The 26126-nt window shown below is 47.0% G+C and overlaps 1 protein-coding gene across 1 annotated transcript; it reads left to right on the top strand.

Annotated features, from left to right (window-relative positions):
* Window positions 1-211: 211 nt before the first annotated feature.
* LOC137142836 (NACHT, LRR and PYD domains-containing protein 3-like) lies at window positions 212-25836 on the top strand (the record flags this gene model as incomplete). The annotated part of the gene is given in 7 exon segments (XM_067532300.1): window positions 212-271; window positions 273-324; window positions 327-494; window positions 1575-1607; window positions 2993-4754; window positions 8814-8903; window positions 25663-25836. Coding segments are annotated over 7 exon segments (2339 nt in total), but the record flags the coding sequence as incomplete, so codon positions are not given.
* Between the last annotated feature and the right edge of the window lie 290 nt (window positions 25837-26126).

Below are 26126 nucleotides of genomic sequence, written 5' to 3'. Positions count from 1 at the left end.
AGATGAGAAAGCAGGCACAGAGAGACAAAGTGAGCTCTCCTGTGCCTCCTTTGTGAGGAAAACAACTGAGGAATTATGAGCCCCCATGATTTACTCTCATCACTAGAATATACTTCTGTCCTCTTCATGGGGAAAATTGCTGTTATACTCTATTCATTATGCATAACAGGACTTTATCTTGTATTTTAGTTTCCTTTCCTGACACCCAGTGATGGCAAACAGAAGCAGCATAATCAGTGACCTGCTCATGCATGCCCTCAACAGCCTTTCATCAGGAAGAATTCAAAGGATTTAAAGACAAATTATCACACTCTGACTTTGAGGGTCAGGTAACATTCCCCGAGGTCGGCTGGAGAATGCTGATGCAATAGATACTAAGAACCTCCTGATGGCATTCTATGGTGGAGATATTGCAGTAGACATAAGCATAGACGTTTTCACTCAGATGAATCTCAGAGACTCCGCTGCTAAACTCAGTGAAGAAAGAGAAAGAGGTAAGAAATCTAAAGCTACTGTAAAACCTGGGAACGCCCCCCAGGAATCTGACCTTGGGCAGCAGCTGGAGTAGCAGAAGGAGAAACAGGAAAGTGGCAGGAATGACAAATTCTAAATCCCAGCTGGAAGCCAGGGGGACTCAAAGCAGAGATGCCCACAGCGGGTCAGATTCTCTGGCCTGCTCCACTCACTTTTTTCCCACTCAGCTGGCGCAAAGGGAGCAGAGATGGTCTGTAACTCCATCTAAGGAAATTCCCAGTGTGGGTGAGTTCCCTGTGTTTGTAGCGCCAACATAGCAATGCAGAGGGAGCGTCACAGGCAGAGAGAGATGGGTAGGAGGAGTGACTGTAGTGCATGCCCAGCTAGGGGACCATTCCCTGGGGACAATTGGCAGCTGCTGTAAGTTAAAACAGCCCCCCACACTGCTCTAACCTGTGCCAGGGCTGAGACAGAGAATCAAGGATCTGTAACTGCTAACTGGTCATAGAAGAGAATCTTACCCAGTATATTATCACTAAACAGCTGAACAGGATCTTTCTAGGATTTCAGGCAGGAACTCTATCTTTGTGGCTATATTTAATTAAAGAAACAAATTAAGTGTACGACAAAAAATCTAGCAGCCAGCAAACCTAGAGAGCTGCAGTTCCAAAGGCCTCCTGCTGTTTTCAGTGTCCCACAAGAGAGTGAAGTCCAGTTCTTGCAAGCAGGATGGTGCTGGCCTGGGGCATCTATAACACAACCTTCACAGTCCTCAAGACTTGTCTACACTCAAATTATTTCAGGTTAAGGTAAGGTCTGAGTTTAAAGTGGAATAGCTGTTCCTGAATAACTCCATGCATGAACACTCCAGAATAAGAGTGCCTTTTCTCACTCTAGCTCAATCCACTTTCAAAATATATTAAACGAACTGTGAATAAGAGTGTCCATATACGGAGTTGTTATTCCAGAATAACTCCAGATGTAGACAAGCCTTCAGACAGCAGTGAATGGAGTGCATGGATGCTCGTACAAGTTCACACATACAGTGTGACACACCGTGATTCTGTTACTCTAACGTTCATGTGCAATTTCTCTTTCAGTTTTGCTTCCTCAGCAAACACCTACAAGTTCAGGTATGTGACATTTTAACTGAAAATTGTATTGATTACAGACATTAGACCAGATCAGCCAGGCATTTAGTTTACCTCTAGAAATAACACCTCAGAGTATATAGTCTCATCAGATCACACAGGGTAAGTAGGGTATGGAGGGAGATGAGGAAATGGATGGTAGATCTCCACGTGCTGCAGCAAATGGTGTTAAATGATCAGGCAGAACTCTTATCTCAGAGTCCGTACTGAGCCCACCCAGAAGAACGGTGCTGGAAGGTGCTCTGCTGCTAGGTGTACTGTCTTTTAAATGAGGTAAAATAACTAGGAGTCCCCAGCTGTGGTCATTAAAGAGGCTATGGCCTTTTGTAAAACCTGTGTCCAGGACACATTCTACTTTGTGTACTTACAATCCTCGCACCTAAATTCCCACTGCAGTTCAGAATGCATATTCAGCACATCATGTCCTAACTTGTTATGTAGTGCTTGTGTGTGCTATTAAACAGTTGCCGGGGGGTTGCATTTCAGTAACTGATGAAGTGATTCCTATATACAGGTGCAACCAATTATTCTAAATTCCATGTATCCGAAAATCCTAGATATCCAAATCAGCTAGGTGTCCTCCACTGCATTTTGGAAGGATTTCTGTATAAAGGGAAGTGTGGGATACAGCCAGCTCCCTCCCCTGAGTCTGTCAGAAAGAGAAGGAGAGAGGGAGTAGCAGCAGGAGACAGGCACCTCCTTGGTACTGCAGTAGCCCTTCCCGGCACTGAGAGCTACTCCACCTCTCCCATCCTCTATCCTCCGCCTTTCCTTTAGTGGGGGCTGACATTTGGGGCTGAGGGTGTGCGCTGAGGAGCCTGGAGTGCAGGGAGTGCAGGGGCGGGTGTGAGGGAGGGGAGCAAGGCAGGCACTAACTTTGGCCTTGTAGAGACACAGAAGGCTGAGGAAGGGGTGTGGTCCACACAGCTGCAACAGCCTGGTGTCCCCACTCTGCCCAGCCACCCCTTCTTGTCAGGAGACAGGAACCTTCCCCTTTTTTCCTTCCTCTCTGCCATCCTCAGCGGCTGGCATCAGCGCTTCCTGGCACTGACAGCCTTGGGGGAGGGAGTCAGGTACCCCACCTTTCTGGTCATCCGAACATTTCAGTTGTCCCGCAGGCCATTCAGATAAATGGAATTCTACTGTATATGCATGGAAGGTCCTAGATCTTTTACTCACATGACTAATTTCAATGGGACAATTTATAATCAGGCCCATAGTTAATTGACTGGGGTGTTTTATGCTGGAAGTTGCAGAATAAGCTTAAAGTAGCATTATTATTGTTTAAGTAGCTTTACTGTGACACTAGTGATAAGTGTTCTGAATTTCTGATTCCCTATTTCTAATGCTTCATGTCACTAACTTAGATTACAGGGTGACATATAGAAAACACATACAAAACAAATACAGAGTAATAAAAGACTTGAACTCTCGTCTTGGTGAGAACGTGACTCTAAACAGCAGATACACAAAGCTGATTATTGTAGGGAAACATTGTCACAAAAAAGAGAGAGAACATGAAATAATGACCTTTGGACGGACACATGAAGAAATCATGACTAAGAGAGCTAGTTCCATCACCCTGGGTGATTTATTTAAATGTGATGAAGATGGACAAACTCCACAAATGGCTGTGCTGCTGGGAGCTGCAGGGATTGGAAAAACAATGACAGCACGAAAGATTATGTTTGATTGGGCAACTGAAAAGCTCTATAAGGAAAAGTTTGATTATGCTTTCTACATAAATTGTAGGGAAGTGAACTTTGGCAGTGAGCAGGGAAGTATTGCTGATATGATTTTAAAGAATTGTCCTAATAAAAATGCACAAATTGAAGAGATTTTGAGAAATCCAGAGAAACTCCTGTTCATAATGGATGGTTTTGATGAACTGAGATTTTCCTTGGATCAGTCAGAAGATAATCTGTGCTCTGATCCCTGTCAAAAGCAGCCAATGGAAATCATACTGAGATGTTTAATTCAAAAAACCATTCTTCCTGAATCCTATGTAATAATTACTACGAGACCAACTGCTCTGGAGAAACTCAGGCAGTGTTTGCAACGTGAACGTTATGCAGAGATCTTGGGATTTTCTGCAGCTGAGAGGGAGGAATATTTCCACAAGTTTTTTGGGAATGAAGAAAATGCAAAAAAAGCCTTTAACTTTGTAAAAGAAAATGAAATGCTCTTCACCATGTGCTTTGTCCCCATTGCATGTTGGATCATCTGCACGGTTCTGAAACAACAGATGGAAGCAGGTGAAGATCTTGCAGAAACTTCCAAAACAGTCACTGGTGTGTACATGCTCTATCTTTTCAGTTTATTAAAGGGTCACAGCAGCAATTCAAAGCAACACACACCAGCTAACTTGAAGGGACTTTGCTCCTTGGCGGCAGATGGAATCTGGAGGCAGAAAATACTATTTGGGGAAGAAGAAATCAAGAAGCATGGCTTAGATATATCTGACTCTCTCTTTCTGAATGAGCACATGTTTCAAAAAGATACTGACTGTGAATGTGTTTACAGCTTCATTCATTTGAGTTTTCAAGAGTTTTTTGCAGCTTTGTTTTATGTGTTGGAGAAAGAAGAAGAAACAACAGTAGAAGATTCAGAAACTGCTATGAACAATGTGAAAAAATTGTTAAAAAACTATAGACAATCTGGAAATTATTTAATATTAACAGTGCGATTCCTGTTTGGTCTCTTAAATGAAGAGAGAATGAAGGACATGGAGAAAAAACTTAGCTGCAAAATTTCACCCAAAATTAAACCATATTTACTAGAGTGGGTTAAAACAAAACCAAAAATATTGTCCTTCTCCCTGGAGACTGAGGAGTGGTTCTTTGAGGATAATGATGAGGTGTACTTTAAATATGATACTGAGATGATTTACCAGCTTGAGGAGTTCCACTGCTTGTATGAAATTCAAGAAGAGAATTTTGTGCAAAGTGCACTAAACCGCTTCACAAAGCTATATTTTGATGGATACAAATTTACCAAAATGGATCAAGTGGCTCTTTCGTTCTGTCTAAAAAACTGTCATAGGCTGGAGACCCTCTATGTAAATATGCGCATGTTTGGATTAGAAGGCCTGAATAAAGATTACCTAAGGCCACCCAAGCAGCCACGTTTGTAAGTATTGTCTGAGTTCCAAAAACACCTACATAATTTCCCAATTGCATAAATATACATTATTGTGGGAGAAGGTAGTTTAAACAGGGAAGCTGGCATCAGTATGAGCAACAAAGCTCTTAAGGCTGAACTTGAGATCAGTGGGAAAATATGGGCAGTTAGGTGAAGCGTCAGTGAGGCATTAAGTACCAGAGCAGCTGGTGATTTCAACAGTAAAACTGAAAAGATCTTGTGGAGGTGTGTGACTTTCTGTGCCCTCTGCTGGGCTGACACTTGTGAACACTGCTGCCTCCTCCTTCCAAGGAGGCTGGGAAGATGGAGCTGCTGTGGGGCTGCAGAGGGACACCCTCTCAAGGTGTTCACTGAAGAGACACATCTGCTGAAGCTGGGTGCCTGATTAGTGACCTCCAGGGCAAGGCACAAAAGGGATCTTGAAAAATCTGAGTTAGACAACTTACTAATAAGTGAAAGGGGAGGGGGAGCGGGGGAACAACATCATCCTCACACACCTACCTTCTTGTTCAGCTGAGATTCTCACTCTCATGTGGAGGGTTAACAATCTTCTCCTCCCCCATCTCCTGTAGGTCTCTCACCCCCACGGGAGTATTCCTTCTGACCCAGGCCAAATACTCCAGGAAAACCCCGCTCTCTCCCTTGTCAACCTCTCACCCTCAGTCAGGGGCTTTGCACCTACCTAATCTTGCCCTCTGCCACAGAGATGGGATGCTTGGAGAGGGCGGCAGAAACAGCAGAGGGCCAATTCACACACCATGTGTTAGCTGATGAAAGAAAAAAAATCTGCCCCATATTATCAGGGCATGCTGCACTTGCACCAAATATGTGACAGCAAGAGTCAGGTGATTGCAGGTGGCTCGGAACAGGGAATGCAGAGAGGTTGTGTAAAATTTGAACTCATGTCTTCAAGCTGATGGACTCTTTTACCAGCCCTGAAAAAACCAGGCCACACTTGAGTCCATTTCAAGCCCTTCTGTTTTATATAGGTTTTTATACCATGCTCATCACTAGCTTCTGAGCGTTTTCCAGTAGCGTTTGTGACCACACAACTGTAGTGCCTTAAGAAAGGGCAGTGTCTTGGAGTGGGGGGATGGGATTAAATAAGTTTTTAGCTGTGTTACCTGACTTTGGTTTGATTGTGGGCTTAATTTGAATGGGTTTCGACAAGGCAAGAATGAACTCGGCCTGCAGAAAATGAGGACACTGACAGTGTTTTCTGATAAAACAAGGCCTTTCACAGACAATCTTTGCCACAAAAACAAGTCTTTTAACACATTTTGGTGGGAAAGGGGGAGGTCTTTGAAAAGCACTGGTTTTGAGAGGATTGTCACATAAGTTTCTGGAAAGAGACAGAGAAGGGAGCAGAATGGAAATGGGAGTGTGAGGATGAAAGTAGGAGGCGTAAATCCACAGCTGGGCTGGGCAATATGGAGCTACCACAGACTGCTCAGGGAGAAAAGCTGAGGCTGCAAGTTAAAGGTTCAACGGAAGCCAAAGACTCATTTCTAGATCAGGGAAGGGCATCTCTGCACCTTATCTAAGCATGTCCACTCGTTCCTGTGGAGTCCAAGACCACATCCAAAGGGGGGAAGCCAAGCACTAGTACGAGAGACTAGTCCGGGGAAGGGGAATCCTTAAGTCAAGCCAGACTTGAGAAGTGAAGGAATTTTTTCTCTCTCTCCGTCCAGTTGCCTCACCTGGAACTATACCTGAAGAGAGATTTAGGGCTTGTTTAACCATTAAAATTCTTCCGGAATAAGATGGGGTATGAATTTAAATCAGAATAGCTGTTCCAGAATAACTCCATGTGTAGACAAACCCTACATATTACCCCATACTCGTTAGATATTACTCCATTGAGGCTTTTAATACTTAAGACTTTCCTCCATAATATCTAGCAAAGGACTCTTTAGAATACGCAGAATCTCAAACTGTAATATGAAAGACCCTGCAGTTTACAGGAGAAAAGAATAACCATTAAGTTACTTAAGTTTTAACAATTTATTTGAGAAATGCAATAAGAAACTTTTACCTAAATTGAACCTGTAGATGAAATGTGAAATACTCCCTAATCTGTATTTTGGTTGGTTTGGCAGTGTACTATATGAAGTACACAAGTGCTCTGTATTGTAATATGACTTGCTTTTATGATTATTTGCTTTTTAATAGTAGTAATAAAAGTAGAATTTTGTTTACAACATGGGTGGAGCTCAAAGTCCTCTGCCTTGGGGATACTGAATGCTAATTAATATGGGATTTTTTTCTGTGGGAAGACAGCTTTCTAAAAATATTTTTCAAAAGTTTAAGGTTTCCTTTCACTTTGGTTCCAGAATATTTGTTTACTTCTCATGGAAGGTGCTCAGATACCACTGCACAGGATGACCGTATAAAAATCTAGATAGATAATGGAGGGATACAAAGAAGGGATTGATGTAGGTAGAATAATAAGCCAAGGAGATGTTTTTCATTTTGAATGGACTTGAGAGACAAGACTGTATTTGTCAAGGCCGGAGAGGAAAAGGGTGCAGTAGTCAAGATGATAAGGACCTGGAGTTTTAGTTCTGTGGAATGAGAGGATATTCTGGATCTCAGAGATGTAGTGCAGGAAATGGCAAGATTTAGACATGACCTGGATGTGTGGCTCTAGAGAAAGGGCTGAGTCAAGGAGGATGTTGAGATTATGGGCATGAGTGATGTTGGTGGCTGGACATCTGTAAAGAGGTGTGAGAAAAACAAACCAAGATGTTAGTTTGGACAGAACGAGACAGAACCAGACTACAGAGACAATCTGTGTATTAACATCATGAAGACAGTAGTGTTATACTGGAAGTTGTTAATGGCCGCCATGAGTCTTTGATCCAAAGACAATCAGAAACCTGGTTAAAGCTATGGGTTTGCTAAGCACACTTCTGTCTGGCTAAATGGATGGAGCGATTGAGCCTGTTTTATTTAGTGTGATAGCTGGACATAATAGCTCCAAGCAATGCGCTGCATAGCAAGGCTTGAGCAAAAACTAATTCAGGTGGCTTAGCTGGGATTTCCCTGGAAGTGGTTGAAAGCGTAAGTGCTAGGATATTCGTTTTAGCTGTGTGTATCTCTGTGTGTTAGAGGAGAAAGCCAACAGTGAGTGAGAGAAGCAGTCATGACCGAGGTCTTGAGAGGAAGTAGAGAGACAGAGCTTCTTGGGCACAGAACTTGTTTTAGAGGCAGACTTGGAAAATGTAAGCAAGGAAACTTCCTGCTGTTGTTTGTTCCTGCCATGTTCAGGGAAACAGAACTTTGTGTACACTCTTTGTAAACAAGCAGGTTTGCACTTAAGAATATACCTGATTTTGCACCATCAATTTCTTCTTCTAATGGAAACAATCTAGCAAAGCCCTGAATATTGGCTAACCAGTTGGGCTAAAGGATAACAACAGTGAAAACCATGGTTTTTAATTAAATTGCCCAGTAACAGGATATGGGTGAAAAAAAGGAAAGAGCCGAGTATGGAGTTCTGTGGGACCCCAATGAAAGTAGGAGGAGAATGAGTAGGATCCCCCAAATAAAGTACCGAGAGATTGACTAGCAAGGTAGAAGGAGAAAGAAAAAGTGACAGTCATGAAAGCTGAGTGAGGAAAAGATCTCAATAAAAAGAGTATGGCTGATGGCATTGAAAGCAGATGAGCGATTGAGAAGTTGGAGGATTGAGTAAAAGCCCTGAGATTTGTCCAGGAAGAGGTCATTAAAGACTGTCTTGAGAGAGGTTCCAGTGGAGAGAAAGCCAAATTGGAAGAGTTGTAGGATGGACTTGGAGGACTGTACCAGGGGAAACTTCTAGTCATCTCTAGGCTTAGGCAGCAGCTGAGCAGGCATTTTGTGAATCTGAATTTTGGATGTAAGCACCTAAACTGGCTCCCTTGTGAATCCCACTCAGAGATTCATGTAGTAACTTATATGCAATGTATGCTTGTGTCATCTGAGAGGGTATTACCATGTTCAGGAAACAGAATTAAAATCTGTTTCCAGAGAACAACATAGAACATTTCTATTCTCTCTTTTTAGGGAGCAGCATCAGGATGCGGTGAAGTGGTCGCCTATTTACCTGCTCTGTCAAGCATTGAAGAATCCAAATTGTAAATTAAAGAAACTAAAGTAAGAAGCTATTTTTTTCCTTTTTAAAATCCCCCTATTACTGCTGTTATCCCAGAAATTCTACAGCATTGTAGGTCTTTTTACGTTGGCTGCTCCAGTGACGATATAGAATTGTCTGGGGGTTAGTAATTTAAATTTCCAGTTCCAGAATACTCCCTACTGTCCAAATAACTTGGGGGGGGACCCAGATTTTTTATGGATAACCAGGAGTTTGGATAGCCAAGAGATGGGGGCATGGCCCCTCTCATTCACTCCTGAGACAGTGGGGCTGCAGAAACCTCCCTGCACTGCTACAGGGCTGGTGAGCCTCAATTCCTTCAGGTGCGAGTCCTGGCCAGGACTCTGCTCTGCCCTGACCTGCAGGGAAGGCTATGGTTCTAGTGGGACAGAGGACAGTCCTTGTTGGGGTTTTCTGCTGTCACACACCAAGGTGTAAGCAGTGAAACCTAGTGGTTGAAGCAGGAGTCTGGCCTAGTGGTCTGAGCAGAGTCAGATGGCAGAACCAGAGTCATGGTCTGGAGACAAGCTGATGGTGAGAGCCAGGGGTCAGAAGAGAACCAAAGGTCTAAGCTGGAGTCGTGGTCAGGAGACAAGCCAATGGTCAGAGCCAGGAGTTAGGATTCAGGAGTTCAGAGACAGGCAAGGACTCAGGCTGAAGCGGAGGAGGCAACGGCTGGCGCAAATGCAGGCGTGCAACGCATTAAGCAGCCACTGTGCTGTTCTTGCTGCAGGGCTTCAGTGGTGATCTGTTGGCTCTTCTGACCAATCAGGGAGCACGGTCACTTAGTGAGAGTTTATTGCACTCAGCGGAGCTCATTGGGTTGCTAGGCAACCCAGCCCAGAGGCAGCCGAGTTCATGACATCTGCTGTGCCCCTCAGGGACTGCAGCCTCCTCCGCGCACCTTGCGCCTGCAGGAATCAGGTGTCACCAGACCTGCGGCAGTGCAGGGAGCCCTCTGCAGCTCCGTTGTCATGGCCCCGCTCACTCATTCCCATGACAGTGGAAGTTCACGATGCTCCTGGGGAGGAATCTCAGAGGAGACTGTGCTACCACCTTAGCTTTGTAATATTTGGTAAGGTGGATCCGTCACTAGAGCCTGAGGCTCACTTGCTCTCTGAACTACAGTCACGGTCAATAGGCAAATGACATGCCATGTAAGAAAATTCAGCTCATGTTAAACGACTGCTTCCAATGGAGCTTTTGTCCATTTTGTTAGGGTGACATTAATATCCCATGAGACAGAGGCTGTTTAATGGAGGTTCAGAAGTGTCAAACCCCACATGGACTAGATGATAAGAGCTGCAGAGACATTTTGTCTGGTTTCTCAGAGGCTGAAATAGCTGACAAATGCCACTGGATGGAGTCAGTCTAGCTGTTTTTCCATGGAACAAATACAGGAGTCAACATGGCCCTGTCTGCATCCCACCAGAGACACTTTTCACTGGATGTTTTCAGTACTTCCTGGAGTTGGCTGATATGATTCCAGGAAGACATGAGCCATGTGCTTGTGTCTATGGCTCTGTACCCTGTCAGGAGCCAAGCTGTCAGGGAGAGGGTTCCAGCATAGGGAGGGAGCAAGGTGTCTTCATTTTACGTGATGATCCAAGACCAGACTCTCTGCCTGATGGGATCATCTTTGACCATTTGCACCAGAGCTTAGAGCTGTGCCTGTCATGGCCAGTATGAGGCCATGAGAATTATAGAACCCTTGTCTCTTCTGAGATTAAAACACCTGTCTGGGATGGTCTAGATCAGGAGTGGGATGGCCTAGATAATACTTAGTCCTGCTATGAGTGCAGGGGCCTGGGCTAGATGACCTCTCAAGTTACCTTCCAATCCTATGATTCTATGATTCTATATGTCAATGTCTTTTGTTATAAGGTGCAGTTATCAAGGTACATAGGAGCATCCTTCTCCATGAGTTAGAGAAAACATTTCTTCCTAGCGTTCTTCTCAGGGCTATAGATTCATAGATTCCAAGGCCAGAAGGGACGATTTTCATCATCCATTCTTACCTCATGTAGAACGCTGGCCATAGAACTTCCCCTAGAGCATCTCTTTTAGAAAAAACATCCAATCTGGATTTTAAAATTATCAGTGACTGGAGAATCCACCATAACCCTTGCTAAATTGTTCCAATGGTTAATTACTCTCACTTAACAATCTATGCCTTATTTCCAATTTGAATTTGTCTAGCTTCAATGTCTATTGGATCCTGTTCTACCTTTCTTTGATAGATTGAAGAGCCCATTATAAAATATTTGTACCCATGTAGATACTTATTGACTGTAATCCATTCCAATTCTCTATTCAGACCCATCTTAATTGTGTCAAATTTGCATATCAGTTCCAATTCTGCAGTTTCTCTCTGAAGTCTGGTTTTGAAGTTTTTTTGTAAAAGTATGGCAACTTTGAAGTCAGCTACAGTATGTCCTGGGAGATTGAAGTGCTCTCCGACTGGTTTATGGATGTTACCACTTTTTTATGTCTGATTTGTGTCCATTTATTCTTTTGCTTAGTGACAGTCCAGTTTGGCCAATGTACCTGGCAGACAGGCATTGTTGGAACATGATGGCATATATTGCATTAGTATATGTGCAGGTGAATGAGCTCCTGATGGTGTGGCTGATGTGGTTAGGACCTGTGATGGTGTCACTAGAGTTGGTAACAGGGTTTGTTGCAGGGATAGGTTCCTGGGTTAGTGTTTTTGTTGCATGGTGAACGGTTGCTGGTGAGTGTTTGTTTCAGGTTAGGAGGCTGTCTGTAAGCAAGGATAGGTCTGCCTTTCAGTTCTGTATTAAATATCTTAAGTACTGTAGAAAAGATGTCACCTCTTCCTATAAGGCTGTTTTGTAATATATATATAAGGACTGGAAATGTGTTTTTAAAGAGAAGAAACATTCAAGTATGACAATATACTATCTGTGTTTTCACCATTCAAAGTGCTGTTTAGTAGTTGAAATGTAAACTATTTAATATCTCATTTAATAAAGTGACCAAAATACTTGGGCAAGTGAGGGAACATCTGCTAGGATAGGTTGTAATCCTTAATGATGTGTTGGATAGATTTTAGTTGGGGGCCGTAGGTGATGGCCAGTGGTGTTCTGTTGTTTTCTTTGTTGGCTCTGTCTTGTAGTAGAGACTTGGAATGGTTATCTCATTACAAGAAGTAATTGTCACTGTTCACACATTCTCAACTTCTAATCAATTGTTGTGAACAGGTCTCATCTATTGTTACTTACCCTTGGCTGTATATATATTACCCCCTATCTGATTTCTATTCATTGCATCTGACGAAGTGGGTTAGAGCCCACGAAAGCTTATGCCTACAGAAATAAAATGTGTTAGTCTTTTAAGTGCTACAGGACTCTCGTTGTTTTAACATAACAGGGATTCCTTGGGTGAAGAAGGTATATGGTTGTTTTGAAGTTAAATCTCTATTTTTAGGCACACACTGGTAATTAGCTTTAGCCGCATTGATTAGCATAAGGTACCTACCCATCTCAAGCCATTCATAGGTAGTTTACTACAATCTTCAAAAAGAAATAAAGACAATATTATTACACCCAAGTTTCATCTAAATGTTAATATCCTCTTTTGATCTCTGAATCAATAGAATATAGTAACTGCCAGGGACCTTCTGGTTACATTGTTAACCTCTCACAAGATATAGGGAAACACAGACAAATACATTCACCATCTTTTTCCAATTCTCTAACAATACAGACTTGCATTTCAAACACTCAGGTCTATTAACATGTCTTTGATTGCTATTTATAAGGAATGGCCCTAATTACCATTTATATATTCTTCTGATATGTCTCTAAAGGTTGAATTTGGGTCATTTAGCCTGCTAGTGCTTAACCCTTTCTGTCTGTGTCACTAATGGCTATTATATCCATCTGGTTATAGTGACAAAGGCATATAGTTAAATGGCAGCTGAGCTGTATAGCACACAGGATAGTTTACTCCATGTGATTACAGTATCCTTATTGGTTATAACATTATAGTTAATTTAATGTTGTGATTTATATTATAAACCAAAGTTAGTAACAAAATAGCAGAAGTCCTAGATCTGCCCTCCTGAAGTAAGTTTGACTTTAAAGCAATCACAAATATTCCAAAATTTACATTACTTGGAAACGGTTCATCTATGGTGGAATATTTTAAGAACAAATTAACTCAAAAATGGTATTATAATCTCATAATGCCCAATGTTACAAAACTATATGATAAGATTGGATAAGGCTTGGTTCTTGAGAACATTAAAAAAAGAAAGAAAAGAAAACCTCCTATTAGCAGGGAACTAACATGCTCATTGAGGACGTAAGGAAAGCCTGGGTTCTCATAGATCGAGGGAACCAGATGATAATGGGAGAATGCATAGGGAGGGGAATGAGAGGGAAACAACGCATAAGAGAACAGAAACATGTTAAATATTGTCATTTGTTTCAACAGAAAACAATTTTATTATTATACTAATAAAAAAAAGTTAGGGCTCAGAATTGAAAACATCTATGCGAAATCAGACACAGAATCAAGAATATATACTACAATATAGGTGTTAAAAAAAGAAAAAGCAATGTATGTGAGGTTTTAAAAAGACTGTGTGTAGGATGGGTGTAGCCAGGAGGGGTGGTCCCCCTCTGAGAAGGACCCAGAGGGGAGCCAGACCCACCCTGGCTGATAGAGCCCCAAAGGAGAAACCCTGACCGGAAGCAGGTGGGCGGGTCCAGGCCTTTAAAAGCCCCAGGGACACCACTTGACCGGAAGCAGGGGGGCGGAGCCAGGCCTTTAAAAGCCAGGCCTGCGAGCCCAGTCAAGAGGACGGCCAAGAGAGAAGGACGCCTCTCCTCCTGAGCTCCCAGCGAAGACCAGGCCAGGCCAGAGACCCATGCTGAAAGGGAGCGGCCGGTCTTACCCCCAGCCTGGGAACCAGCGGAGGCCTCACCAGAGTTCACTGCTGCCTGGGAGCTGGAGGAGGGCCTACCGGGGTCCCCGCTGCCTGGGAGCCCGAGGAGGGCCCACCTGAGACACCCGCGGCCTGGGAGCCGGAGGCGGGCCCGCCTGAGCAGTACAGAGCCTGGGACCCGAAGAACTTACCGGCCCTGCCCGTGGCCTGAAGGCCGGAGGACCTGGAAGAGCTGCCCTCCGGGGACGAACCCATGGAGCTGCCAGAGCTGCCACCTGTGGATGAGGAGGGCCTCGTAGGATTGCCATGCCCCAGCGACCCAAAGGAGGCAGGTACCAGAGGTTTCGGGGAGGAAGAAGCCCAGGGGTAGCCACAAGTTCGTGACTGAGTCTGGGGCAACCCGGGCGGTGTGTTGCGGCAGGAACTCCGCCGACCACGTGGCAAACGACTTTTGCCACTGCAAGGTCCCTGTGCTGGGACGCAGTGGAGATGGGTGGGCCTGCGTCCCCCTCCCCTCTTCCCTAACAGCCCTGAGAGAGCCTCACCCTCCATACCACTCCAGAGAGTGGTCTGCTTACCTTGCCAGCCCTGCCGGAGGGCCTGGCGCTAGACTGCTTGTTGGCCAGCCTTGCCTGAGGGCCTGGCACTAGACTGCGTACTTGCCAGCCCAGCCTGAGGGCCTGGCACTAGACTGCTTGTTGGCCAGCCCTGCCTGAGGGCCTGGCGCTAGACTGCTTGTTGGCCAGCCCTGCCTGAGGGCCTGGCGCTAGACTGCTAGTTGGCCAGCCTTGCCTGAGGGCCTGGCGCTAGACTGCTAGTTGGCCAGCCTTGCCTGAGGGCCTGGCGCTAGACTGCTTGTTGGCCAGCCCTGCCTGAGGGCCTGGCGCTAGACTGCTTGTTGGCCAGCCCTGCCTGAGGGCCTGGCGCTAGACTGCTTGTTGGCCAGCCCTGCCTGAGGGCCTGGCGCTAGACTGCTTGTTGGCCAGCCCTGCCTGAGGGCCTGGCACTAGATTGTGTACTTGCCAGCCCTGCCGGAGGGCTGGGCGAAAAAAATGCTAGCCTGGGAAGAGGGCTCAAGACTTCTCCCGGCGGGAGGTAGCCGGGAGGGGTGGTCCCCCTCTGAGAAGGACCCAGAGGGAGAAGCCCGGATGCTGCTCCCTGCTTCCAGGGGCACGTCCACACGTGGTGGAGAATGCGGGCATAACCCTCCCTTGCTGACAAGGGGGAGACTTGCAAAGCTATTCCCCAGTACAGGTCAGCATGGACCTGGATCAGCTCAAGCGGTGGTGGTCTTAGATCCACCAGCAACAGCAGGCGGCCCAGCAGCAGCAGCAGCAGCAGCAGCAGCTGCTCCAGACCTTAGGGACCCAGCAGCAACAACTCGTCCGAGACTTGGGGGCGCAGCATCAGGAGCAGCAATGATGGATACCCTGCTCCCTGGCCCCAGCAGCCTGGCTGGGGGGTCGATGGCGGGCCCGGCAGGGACCCCAATGCCTTTACGCCTGACGAAGCTGGGACCAGAGAATGACCCGGAGGCCTTCCTCGTAACCTTTGAGAGGGTAGCATCGGCGGCCGGCTGGGCCCCAACCCCATGGGCAACCCTGTTAGCCCCCTACCTGACGGGGGTGCTGCAGGCGGCTTATCAGGCGCTCTTTGAGACAGAGGCCTGGGACTATACCGCAGTAAAGGCGGCGATCCTTGATGCATTGGACATCAACCCGGACACCTTCCGACGGCGGTTTCGGGGAAAAACTTATCCCCCGGGCGCCCAGCCGCGAGCGGTCGCCCAAGAACTGAAGGACACCTGTAAGCGGTGGCTGCTGCCAGACCACCGGTCGGCCTCGGAGGTGGTGGACCAGATCGTGAAGGAAAAATTCCTCCAGATCCTGCTGCCACGGGGCCGGACCTGGGTAATGCGCCACCGTCCCTCCGCGTTGAGCGATGCCGTGCGGCTAATGGAAGACTTCCTAGCGGCAGAGGACCCTCCAATCCAGGGAAGCCCCGCAGCGAAAGGAACCCCCGTATGAGACGCCTTGCCGCCTCCTAGGTGACCCGCCTCGAAGGGGCCAGCCCTAGGAGGTCGGGCACCCCAGCCGCCCGCTCCGCCAACTCCGGCCACTCCCTGGGGGCCGCCCAGCCAAAGGCCAGATTGGGCCTTAGAGCCATGGGGTGCGACCCACCAGCCCGAGATAGCTGAGCCCGGGAGGGACGCCCCGAGATTGGCCCCTGCTTCACCTGTGGCCACATGGGCCATCTGCAGCGAGACTGCCCCCGGATGGACTGCTCCTTTGGCCTGGTTTGCACCGGAGAAGGACAAGCTCGGAGACACCTCGGGGCCCCCCGTGATGATTCCCGTGAGGCTCCCAGAGGGACAGGCGCAGGCCCTAGTGGACTCCGGCTGCAGGCAGACGCTGGTCCGCCCCGAGCTGCTTCCCCCGGGCTAGCAACCCCACGGGTGGGTCCACGTACGGTGTATTCACGGGGACTTGAAGGAATACCCCACCTGCCCTCTCCAGCTCACCATTGCCGGGACAACCCACATGGTACAAGTCGGGGTCACCACAGGGCTGCCCTACCCCGTCATTCTCGGCCGGGACTGGCCTGGGTTCGCCAGAATCCTCCAGGCCGTCGCGCACCAAGCAGACCCTGGACAAGTAGCCCTCTTGGGGGCCATGCCCCGAGGGGAGCCTCTGGAGCCAAAGGGCCCAGGAGCCCCGGGGATCCCAGGACCACCCAGCAACCCTCTCCCGACGTACCCCAGGCGGGGAAGACCCACAGACGACTTCGGTGGAGGAGTTTTGCCAGGACCAGAGGAACAACCCCACACTCCGCCATGCGTATGAGCAGCTCACCTTTGAGGATGGGATCGCCATTCACCCTGACCAGGCTGACTAGTGGCCCCGTTTCGAGCTGCGGAAGGGCTGATTATACCGTGTGGAGCGGGACCCCCGGACCCAGGAACCTCGAGCCCAACTAGTGGTGCCCCGACCCCACCGGCAGGCCGTGCTAAGACTGGCCCATGATGTTCCTGTAGCCGGGCATCTGGGGCTGGACAAAACCCTCGCCCAGATCCCGGCCTGCTTTTATTGGCCGGGAATTAGGCAGGAGGTGAAGGACTATTGTGCCTCCTGCCCCGAGTGCCAACTGGCGGCTCCCCTGGGCATACCCAGGGCTCCCCTCGTACCGCTTCCGCTGGTTGGGACACCCTTTGAGAAGGTCGCCATGGATCTCGTGGGACCCCTCCCCAGGAGTGCCACCGGGTTCCGGTACATCCTAGTGGTAATGGATTACACCACCCACTTCCCGGAGGCCATCCCACTCCGGAGTGCCACTGCACGAGCGGTGGCCGCAGAGCTATTAAAGATCTTCGCTCGGATCGGATTGCCCCGAGATATTCTCTCAGACCAAGGGACAAACTTCACTTCCCGATTGCTCCGAGAGGTATGCGGCATCCTGGGGATAAAGAAATTACAAACCTCGGTCTATCACCCCCAGATGGACTGCCTGGTGGAGAGATTTAACCGTATGCTGAAGGGGATTCTGTGCAAGTTTTCCCCAGATGAACTTCACTGCTGGGACGAGCTGCTCCCACCTCTCCTCCTGGCCATCTGAGAGGTGCCGCAGGCTTCCACCAATTTTCCCCCTTTGAGCTGCTGTATGGGCGACAACCGCGGGGCCTGCTCGACCTCGTACGGGAGACCTGGGAACAAGTGCCGCCCCGTGACCGAGGGCTGCTCCAATATGTCATGTCACTACAGGACCGGCTAGCCCAGGTCGGAGAGCTGGCTCAGGCGAATTTGAGGAATGCCCAGCAGGTGCAGTCACGCACCTACAACTGGGGTGCCCGCACCTGGACCTTCCAACCCGGGGATTGGGTTCTCGTTCTCCTCCCCACGGAGGAGTCTAAGCTCCTCACACGCTGGCAGGGCCCCTTCGAGGTTATCCAGCAGGTAGACCCCGTTAACTACGAGGTCCGCCAGCCCCATTGACGGACACCCCAGCAGATATACCATGTGAACCTCCTGAAGCCCTGGCGTGAGTGGGAGGCTCTCATGATCACGCCCTACCCCCCGGAACCAGAGTTGGGGCCGCAGCCCCCAGACCCACGGGACCAGCAGGAGCCCACCCTGGGCGAAGACCTCACTGAAGGACAGAGGAGGCAAACCCGGCGCCTCCTGAAGGCCTTCTCCCAAACATTTACGGCCAAGCCTGGCCGGACCACCTTGGTACAGCATAACATCCAAACGAGCCCAGGGGTGGTGGTCCGGACCCCAACTAGACCCCTCCCGCGACACTTGTGTGAGGCTATCGAGGAGGAAGTGAAGGAGGTGCTGGACCTGGGTGTGATTGAACCCTCGAAGAGCGAGTGGAGAAGCCCTGTTGTCCTAGTTCCTAAGCCGGACGGGTCCCGCCGGTTTTGTATAGACTTCCGAAAGGTCAACCTGGTTTCTAGGTTTGACGCCTACCCCATCCCCCAAGTAGACGAGCTCCTCGAGTGGCTCGGAGAGGCTCAGTATATTTCAACCCTTGACTTAACGAAAGGCTACTGGCAAATACTGATGGAGCCGGGATCCAAAGAAAAGACAGCCTTTGTCACGCCCCAGGGGCTATATCAGTTTACACGAATGCCTTTTGGGTTGCATGGGGCTCCCGCGACCTTCCAGAGACTAATGGACCGACTCCTACAGCCCCACCTTGAGTATGCGGCCGCTTATCTGGATGACATCGTCGTGTACAGCCAACACTGGGAGGACCATCTCAACCACCTCGTGGCCGTACTCCGAGCTCTTCGGGATGCGGGCCTAACCGCAAACCCGAAGAAGTGCCACCTCGGGTGGCGAGAAACCACCTACCTCGGGTACACCCTAGGGCGAGGAGTGGTCTGACCCCTAGTGGGAAAGGTGCAAGCAATCAGGGGGCAACCCGCTCCAAACACCAAGCGACAGGTTCGACAGTTCCTGGGACTAGTGGGCTACTACCGGCGGTTTATACCCGACTTTGCCACCATTGCAGCACCATTGCAATCTCCTGGCAAAGACTGAGCCGGTACGCGTCCGCTGGACCCCACAGTGTAAGAGCATGTTCTGGGCTCTCAAGGACGCGCTGTGCCGAGAACCGGTGCTATATAGCCCCGATTTTGAGAGGAGCTTCATGGTACAAACAGACGTGTCAACGGTGGGACTGGGCGCGGTCCTGGCCCAGGAAATCAACGGGGAAGAACACCCCATCCTGTACATAAGCCGGAAGCTATTGCCCCGGGAGTAACGATACTCGGTGGTAGAAAAGGAAGCCCTAGCCGTAAAGTGGGCTGTGGAGGTCCTCTGGAACTACCTGCTTGGTAGTACCTTTGTAGTGGTGACGGACTATGCGGCCTTGAAATGGTTACATGAAATGAAGGAGACTAACGCTCGCCTTATGCGTTGGTACCTGCCCCTCCAGCCCTTTGCTTTTACGGTACGGCATCGAGCGGGCCGACAGCATGCCATTGTGCACGCACTATCCCGCCTGGGGGTACTGGATGAGACCAGCCCCGGAGACTGGGACCTGGAATTGAGGGGGGGGTGGTGTAGCTGGGAGGGATGGTCCCCCTCTGAGAAGGAGCCAGAGCGGGAGCCAGACGCACCCTGGCTGATAGAGCCCCAAAGGAGAAAACCTGACCAGAAGCACGTGGGTGGGTCCAGGCCTTTAAAAGCCCCAGGGACACCACCTGACCGGAAGCAGGGGGGCAGAGCCAGGCCTTTAAAAGCCAGGCCTGCGAGCCCAGTCAAGAGAGGACGGCCGAGAGAGAAGGACGCCTCTCCTCCTGAGCTCCCAGCAAAGGCCAGGCCAGAGACCCATGCTGAAAGGGAGCAGCCGGTTTTACCCCCAGCCTGGGAACCAGAGGAGGCCTCACCAGAGTTCCCTGCTGCCTGGGAGCCAGAGGTGGGCCCACTGGAGTTCCCCATTGCCTGGGATCCGGAGGAGGGCCCACCGGGGTCCCCGCTGCCTGGGAGCCGGAGGCGGGCTCGCCTGAGCAGTACAGAGCCTGGGACCCAGAGAACTTACCGGCCCTGCCCGCGGCCTGGGGGCCGGAGGACCTGGAAGAGCTGCCCTCCGAGGACGAACCAATGGAGCTGCCAGAGCTGCCACCTGTGGATGAGGAGGGCCTCGTAGGATTGTCACGCCCCAGCGACCCAAAGGATGCAGGTACCAGGGGTTTCGGGGAGGAAGAAGCCCAGGGGTAGCCACAAGTTCGTGGCTAAGTCTGGGGTAACCCGGGCGGCATATTGCGGCAGGAGCCCAACCGACCCCGTGGCAAATGCCTTTTGCCACTGCAAGGGGTCTGTGCTGGGACGCAGTGGAGATGGGTGGGCCTGCGTCCCCCTCCCCTCTTCCCTAACATCCCTGAGAGAGCCTCACCTTCCATACCGCTCCAGAGAGTGGCCTGCTTACCTTGCCAGCCCTGCCGTAGGGCCTGGCACTAGACTGCTTGTTGGCCAGCCCAGCCAGAGGACCTGGCACTAGACTGCGTACTTGCCAGTCCTGCCTGAGGGCCTGGCGCTAGACTGCTTACTTGCCAGCCCTGCCGGAGGGCTGGGCAAAAGAGTGCTAGCCCGGGAAGAGGGCTCAAGATTTCTCCCGGCGGGAGGTAGCCGGGAGGGGTGGTCCCCCTCTGAGAAGGACCCAGAGGGAGAAGCCTGGACGCTGCTCCCTGCTTCCAGGGGCACGTCCACAATGGGAAATAAATGTCTTATTTAAAGAAGATGCACAAATGTAATGGGGACTTGGCATGTGGCTAGGGGGATCTCACTGCTTTTAACCAAGGGTAATATTTTGGGTGAGAACAGACTTGGTACTTATGGGTGAGTTTATTATGCAACGACTGCTAATGTTAGGGGGATGAACGATCCAACAAAAATGAGAAGGGTATTCTGCTCACTGAAAAAGGATTTTTCTAGTGTAATCTAGTTACAGGAAATTCACTTGAAGAAAAATGAAGATAAATACCGGACAGCATCTGGGACACAGCTACCTTGTCTCCACAGGGCAATCTAATAGATAAAAGAAAGATGGCAGAATTCTTTGCTAAACGCTTCCCTTATATTTTTTCAGCACAACCTGTAGCTACAGGAGGGAATATATTTTAATTCAGGGATCCTTGAAAAGTAAACTTCTCACCTTAGCCAATGTATACGCTGACAATCAGAGGCAAGCTTCTTTTTCTATAGTTTTTTAGGGACTTACAAAGTTTTATAGAAGAGGATATTATTCTAGGGGGATTTTAATGAGGTGTTTAATCCCACTTTGGATCGACTGAATGTACGCAGAGAGCATTTGGGGGGAGCAAGCACAAATTTGTTGAATCGCTTGAAAATGAGGATCTGGTGGATGTCTAGCAGGAGATGAATCCAGATGTTAGGCACTATACATATTTTGCTACTCCTGGATCTTATTCCAGGATTTACATGATTTTATTTTTAGGACCTTGGCTAATTTATTCCAAAAAACTAGTGTGGGAGTTATAACTTGCTCTGATCATGCTCCTGCATATAATAGATTGAAAGATTGGGACTCAATGGAAAAACAAAGGGACTGGGAGCTGAATTAGAGCTTTGTTATATGACTCCCTTACAATTCAAGAGCTGGAAGACAATTTTCAGAAATATATATAGAAGAAAGTGATAAGAAAGGGATCAATGAGTGCTCTCTGGGATGCCAAAAAGGTGGTAATGAGGAAATGCCTTATAAATAAAGCATTATATTTCCAAGACATGAGAGCTTGTGAAGAAGTGAGTTTGGTTAATAAACTTTCTGTTTTGGACAGTAGCCAGAAATCTACAGGACATATAAAAAATAATTGAGATAAGAGAAAAGGTTAGCTTGTTACAAATAGGTGCAGCTGAGTAAACACTTAGATATATTAAACAAAAATATTATGAAAAGGAGAATAAGGCTAATAGGCTTTTTAGCCAGAAAGTTAAAAAAGAAACAGAATAAATCAGCCATCCCTCTGATTAGAAATAAAAAGGGAGATTTAGTAACTAGCATCAAACAGATATCTAAAACGTTTTCTAACTTCTTCATACTTTGTACACTTCAGAACAGCCAATTCCTGAATTTATAAACAGATATTTGAAAAGTATGAAACTACCTCGGCTCTCAGCAAATGATGGGGCAGCTCGTGATAGGCAAATAGCTGCAGAGGAATTTAAGGTTGTAATTAAAATTTTTAAATCCAACAAAGCTCCATGTCCCGACAGATTTTTTTAGAGAGTATTTTACAGCTCTAAAGCAAGTGTTGGTCCCTATTTTAACTAAATTGTTTAATGGTGTATTGTATGGCAATGAGATTCCAGATTCATGGAAAGAGGCAAAAATTGTGGTCATTCCTAAAGAAGGAATTGTATACCATACAGACATGTTTTTTTAATTAAAGTGGATGCTTAAATTATGCCAAGGTGCTAGGAAACAGACTGAGTGTCAACTTGCCCAAATCTTCACCATAACCCATCTGGGTTTGTTGCCGGCAGGCATCTATCTGATAATACCAGAAGAACTCTGAATTTGATCTGTAATGTTAATTCTAGCTATTCTTCCTGTGTGCTGCTTTCTTTGAATGCTGAGAAAGCCTTTGACTGGCTGGAGTGGGAGTACCTCAGACAGATTTTGGTAAGGTTTGGTTTTGGAAATCGTTTTTTTCTATAGGTATTTTGGCCCTGCATACTCATCCTCAAGTGTCTGCTTTGGTAAATGAACATCAATCTCTAACCTTTAATTTGTTTAGGGATATGAGACAGTGTTGTCCCTTATCCTCCTGTTTGCTTTGGCAATGGAGCCGTTTACAATAAACGTGAAAAACAGCCCGTTGTTAAAAGGCATCCAAATATCTTCTGCATTAGTACACAAAATAGCCTTGTATGTTGACAATGTCTTGTTATATCTGCAGGATCCAGAAGCCTAATTAAAAATGATAGAATAATTTATTTGGAATTTGGGCAGGTATCAGGCTTCAAAATAAAGGATGATAAATCTGAAATTTTAGGAATGAATATTTCTGAAGGAGGTCAAAACAAACTGTTGGCAAGTACATACATTTAAAAGGGCTAAGGAATCTTTAAATATTCAGAAATAAATATTGTGGAGAAACATAAACATTCTTTTAAAGGCAAATTATCCTCCACTGTGAAATAAAATAATGAAATACTTGGAAGAATGGAACAAATATGAAATTTCATGGCTAGGAAGGGTAGCCTTAGTAAAGATGAATTTTCTTTCAAAGTTATTATTTTTGTTTCTATGTATCCATGTTGGTATTCCTGATTAAAAAAACATGGCAGGAAGCGCTATTAACATTCATATGGAATCATAAAAGACAAAGGGTGAGTTCTAAAGTTCTGTTTGAGCCTACAAAGTAAGCTGGACTAGTTTTCCCTAGTTTGTCTTATTAAGTATTATTATTATTCTTATGTATCACAGTTGAAAAGATATGATCAATTAGGTTCACAATACAACATCTGAGCACTGGGTAAAACTTGAACAAGACTGGAGCTCAAGACTGGAGCTATTTATAGTAATTGTTGGTTTAAGAAGAAATTTAGATCACTAAAAATTTTTAAAAAATCACTCTTCATCCAGTCCACCTTAGCAGCTTTGGAAATTGTTTATAAAATTTGTGTTGCGAAAGGTCCTCTTCCTTATCTACTTCCATTAGTAATCAGGAAATTATCCCTAGGAAATATCAAAATAACTATTCATTGTGGGTAAGAGCTGAGATTACTCAATTTGAACAGTTCCTGGGTCCTGATTTAAAATCATACCAAGAGATATGTAATAAGGTAAAAATCCTGTATTTTCAATATTTACAGGACAAACACTTTATTGTGAAATCTGTGTTCAAGACAGATCTATCTAGATCTTTAACCGTAATTCAGGAATTGACCCATGAGCAAGCTGGAACAAAAGGTTTAATGTCTAAGATATATACAATTTTGACTGAAAAAGATATAGATAAGAAAACAACCCAGATGAAAATATGGGAACGGAGAGGGATTTGGACAAAGAAATTGATCTCTATGAATGGGTCCCTATATGGCAAAGGGGATATACATCTTCAATTTGTGTAGCTCACAAAGAAAATGTTTATAAATTACTGTATTAATGGCATTTTGCTCCAGGTAAGAGACATCATATTTTTGCTACGGGGGAGGTGCTCTGTGGAGGGGTTGCAGGGAAAGGGGAAGATACTTGCACATGTAGTAGTTGTGTCCAGAAATTCGACAGTTTTGGGAAGAAATTGTTAAAAATCTTCATCTTATGACAAAATATCAGCTTCCTGAGAGATCCCCTGTCCTGCTCAGTACAGGAGCTACATTTTAAACCAAAAAACAAATTAATTATTTTTTTATTGTTAGGAGTAAGACTTTGTATTGTACATCATTGGAAAAACGTGACTTCTATGAAATTGTGATATAGTAAAATATGTACTGTCCCTGTAATGGAAATGCTTTCAGACCAAGTATATACACGAGAGAAAGGCCAAAAAGAAGATAAGTATTTAGAAATTTGGTTGTTCATTTTAGCATACTCAGCAGAGGAGGGATCCCCAAACAGCAAGTCAGAATTTTTAGCCAGTTGCCATGACTATTAACCCAATCCTGAATAAGTAATAAGCAATCTACAACATGGTATGTTAACATTTTATTGTAACTTTGCCTTAATAAAAAGTTTCAGAAAAAATACTCTGTATGAGGAGAGAGCTGATAGCTTCTTGTTCAGATGGGTGGCAAAGACCTCTGGTGTCTGCAAATGGAGGAAGATGTGATCTCTTTGTTATGCTTTCCTACCATTGCAGTGCTGCTGGAGCAGTTCCCTTGAGGTTGCAAGAGACACCAGCATTTTTACTAAGAGCCCGGTTAGGTGTCACAGTGATTAATAACACTGGCAGGCAGTCTCCACCAAGGGAGCTGCAATGGTGAAAGACTGTAAGAACAATTTAATTGTGGGTATGTCTACACGGCAACAAAAAAAACCTGTGGCACCGAGTCTCAGAGCCTGGGTCAGCTGACTCGAGCTGGTGGGGCTTGGGCTGCAAGGCTACAAAATTGCAATGTAGACATTCAGACTTGGGCTGGAGTGTGGGTCTGAGACCCGAATGTCTACAGTGCAGTTTTATAGCCCCACAGCCTGAGGCCTGCCAGCCCAAGTCAGTAGATCAGAGACAGCGATGGCCACGCCATGGGTCTTTTATTGCGGACGTACCCTGTAGGCCTAGCCTGTGAGAGGGGGCTCCGTAGGGAAATTCCAGCCTTTTCTAATCTATGGTCAAGCCAGAGAAAATAGGAAAGAGAAGGAGGATTCAAGAGCTGGCAAAATGGAACCCATTCCTGAATCCTGAATGTTCAGTACTACATACCCTGTAGATGGTGGCTTGTTTTATGAGTCCTAAGTAGAAATGATGCAACAAGAGAGAAGAATGGGCTTCCCCCATCCACAAAACCATAATATACCTTCCAGTGCAGCAGCATTTTCATTATTCCCCAGTGAGATTCCTTTTGCTCCCTTTCTTTCCTGTCCTCTGACCCCTGATTTATAATAACGTTACTTTATTAGGGGGAACCCAAGTGTTTCTGCTCAGGGGATGGAGTTTGGGAACTTTGCCTTTGAATAACATTCATATGCGGAGCAAAGGATCGGTGAGAGCTACAGGTGTCTGTGGATTGAAACCACAAAGGGTCGCATGATCCCCAGCATTCAATAGTACAAGGCTGTGATTTTTATTCCTAGAATAAAGGACTCTTTCTAGAAACACTAAGGAACTGGACAGACAGAGTTGCTGATTTTCCTCTCTGTTTATCTGTCTCCTACAGGCTTACTGGTAGCCTTTACAGCAGAGACGCTTGTTATAGGGATCTCTTCTCTGCTCTCAGTACCAAACAGACCCTGACTGAGCTGGACCTGTCAATGATCTACCCGGGAGACTCAGGAGTGAGTCTGTTGTGTGAGGCACTGAACCACTCAAACTGCAAACTGCAGAAACTGAGGTAAGTATTTACAGGTTTCTTTCTGTAAAGAACTCCGCAAGGTCTGAGGCTGGCGAGTGATGTCAGCTCCTTGTAGGAGCATGGAGAGGCTGAAAGGCGAATGTCCCTCCAGCATAAGGTGTGTCAGTGGCTTCTGACAGCCAGTCATTTCTGGAGACTGGAAGTTATAAACAAGGATAAGCACAAACTGGAGCACTAATTCCAAACTCCCCTAAAAGTGAGGAACCAGTGGGAGAGAGTAATCTTCACTGAAATAAAACAACGAGAGTTCTGTGGCACCTGAAAGACTA

The sequence above is a fragment of the Emydura macquarii genome, unplaced genomic scaffold, assembly GCF_026122565.2.
Source record: "Emydura macquarii macquarii isolate MOO-44397 ecotype Brisbane River unplaced genomic scaffold, CSIRO-AGI_Emac_v2 contig_3253, whole genome shotgun sequence".
In the NCBI taxonomy this organism is placed as follows: Eukaryota; Metazoa; Chordata; order Testudines; family Chelidae; genus Emydura; species Emydura macquarii.
This window is presented reverse-complemented; position numbering and strand designations above follow the sequence as displayed.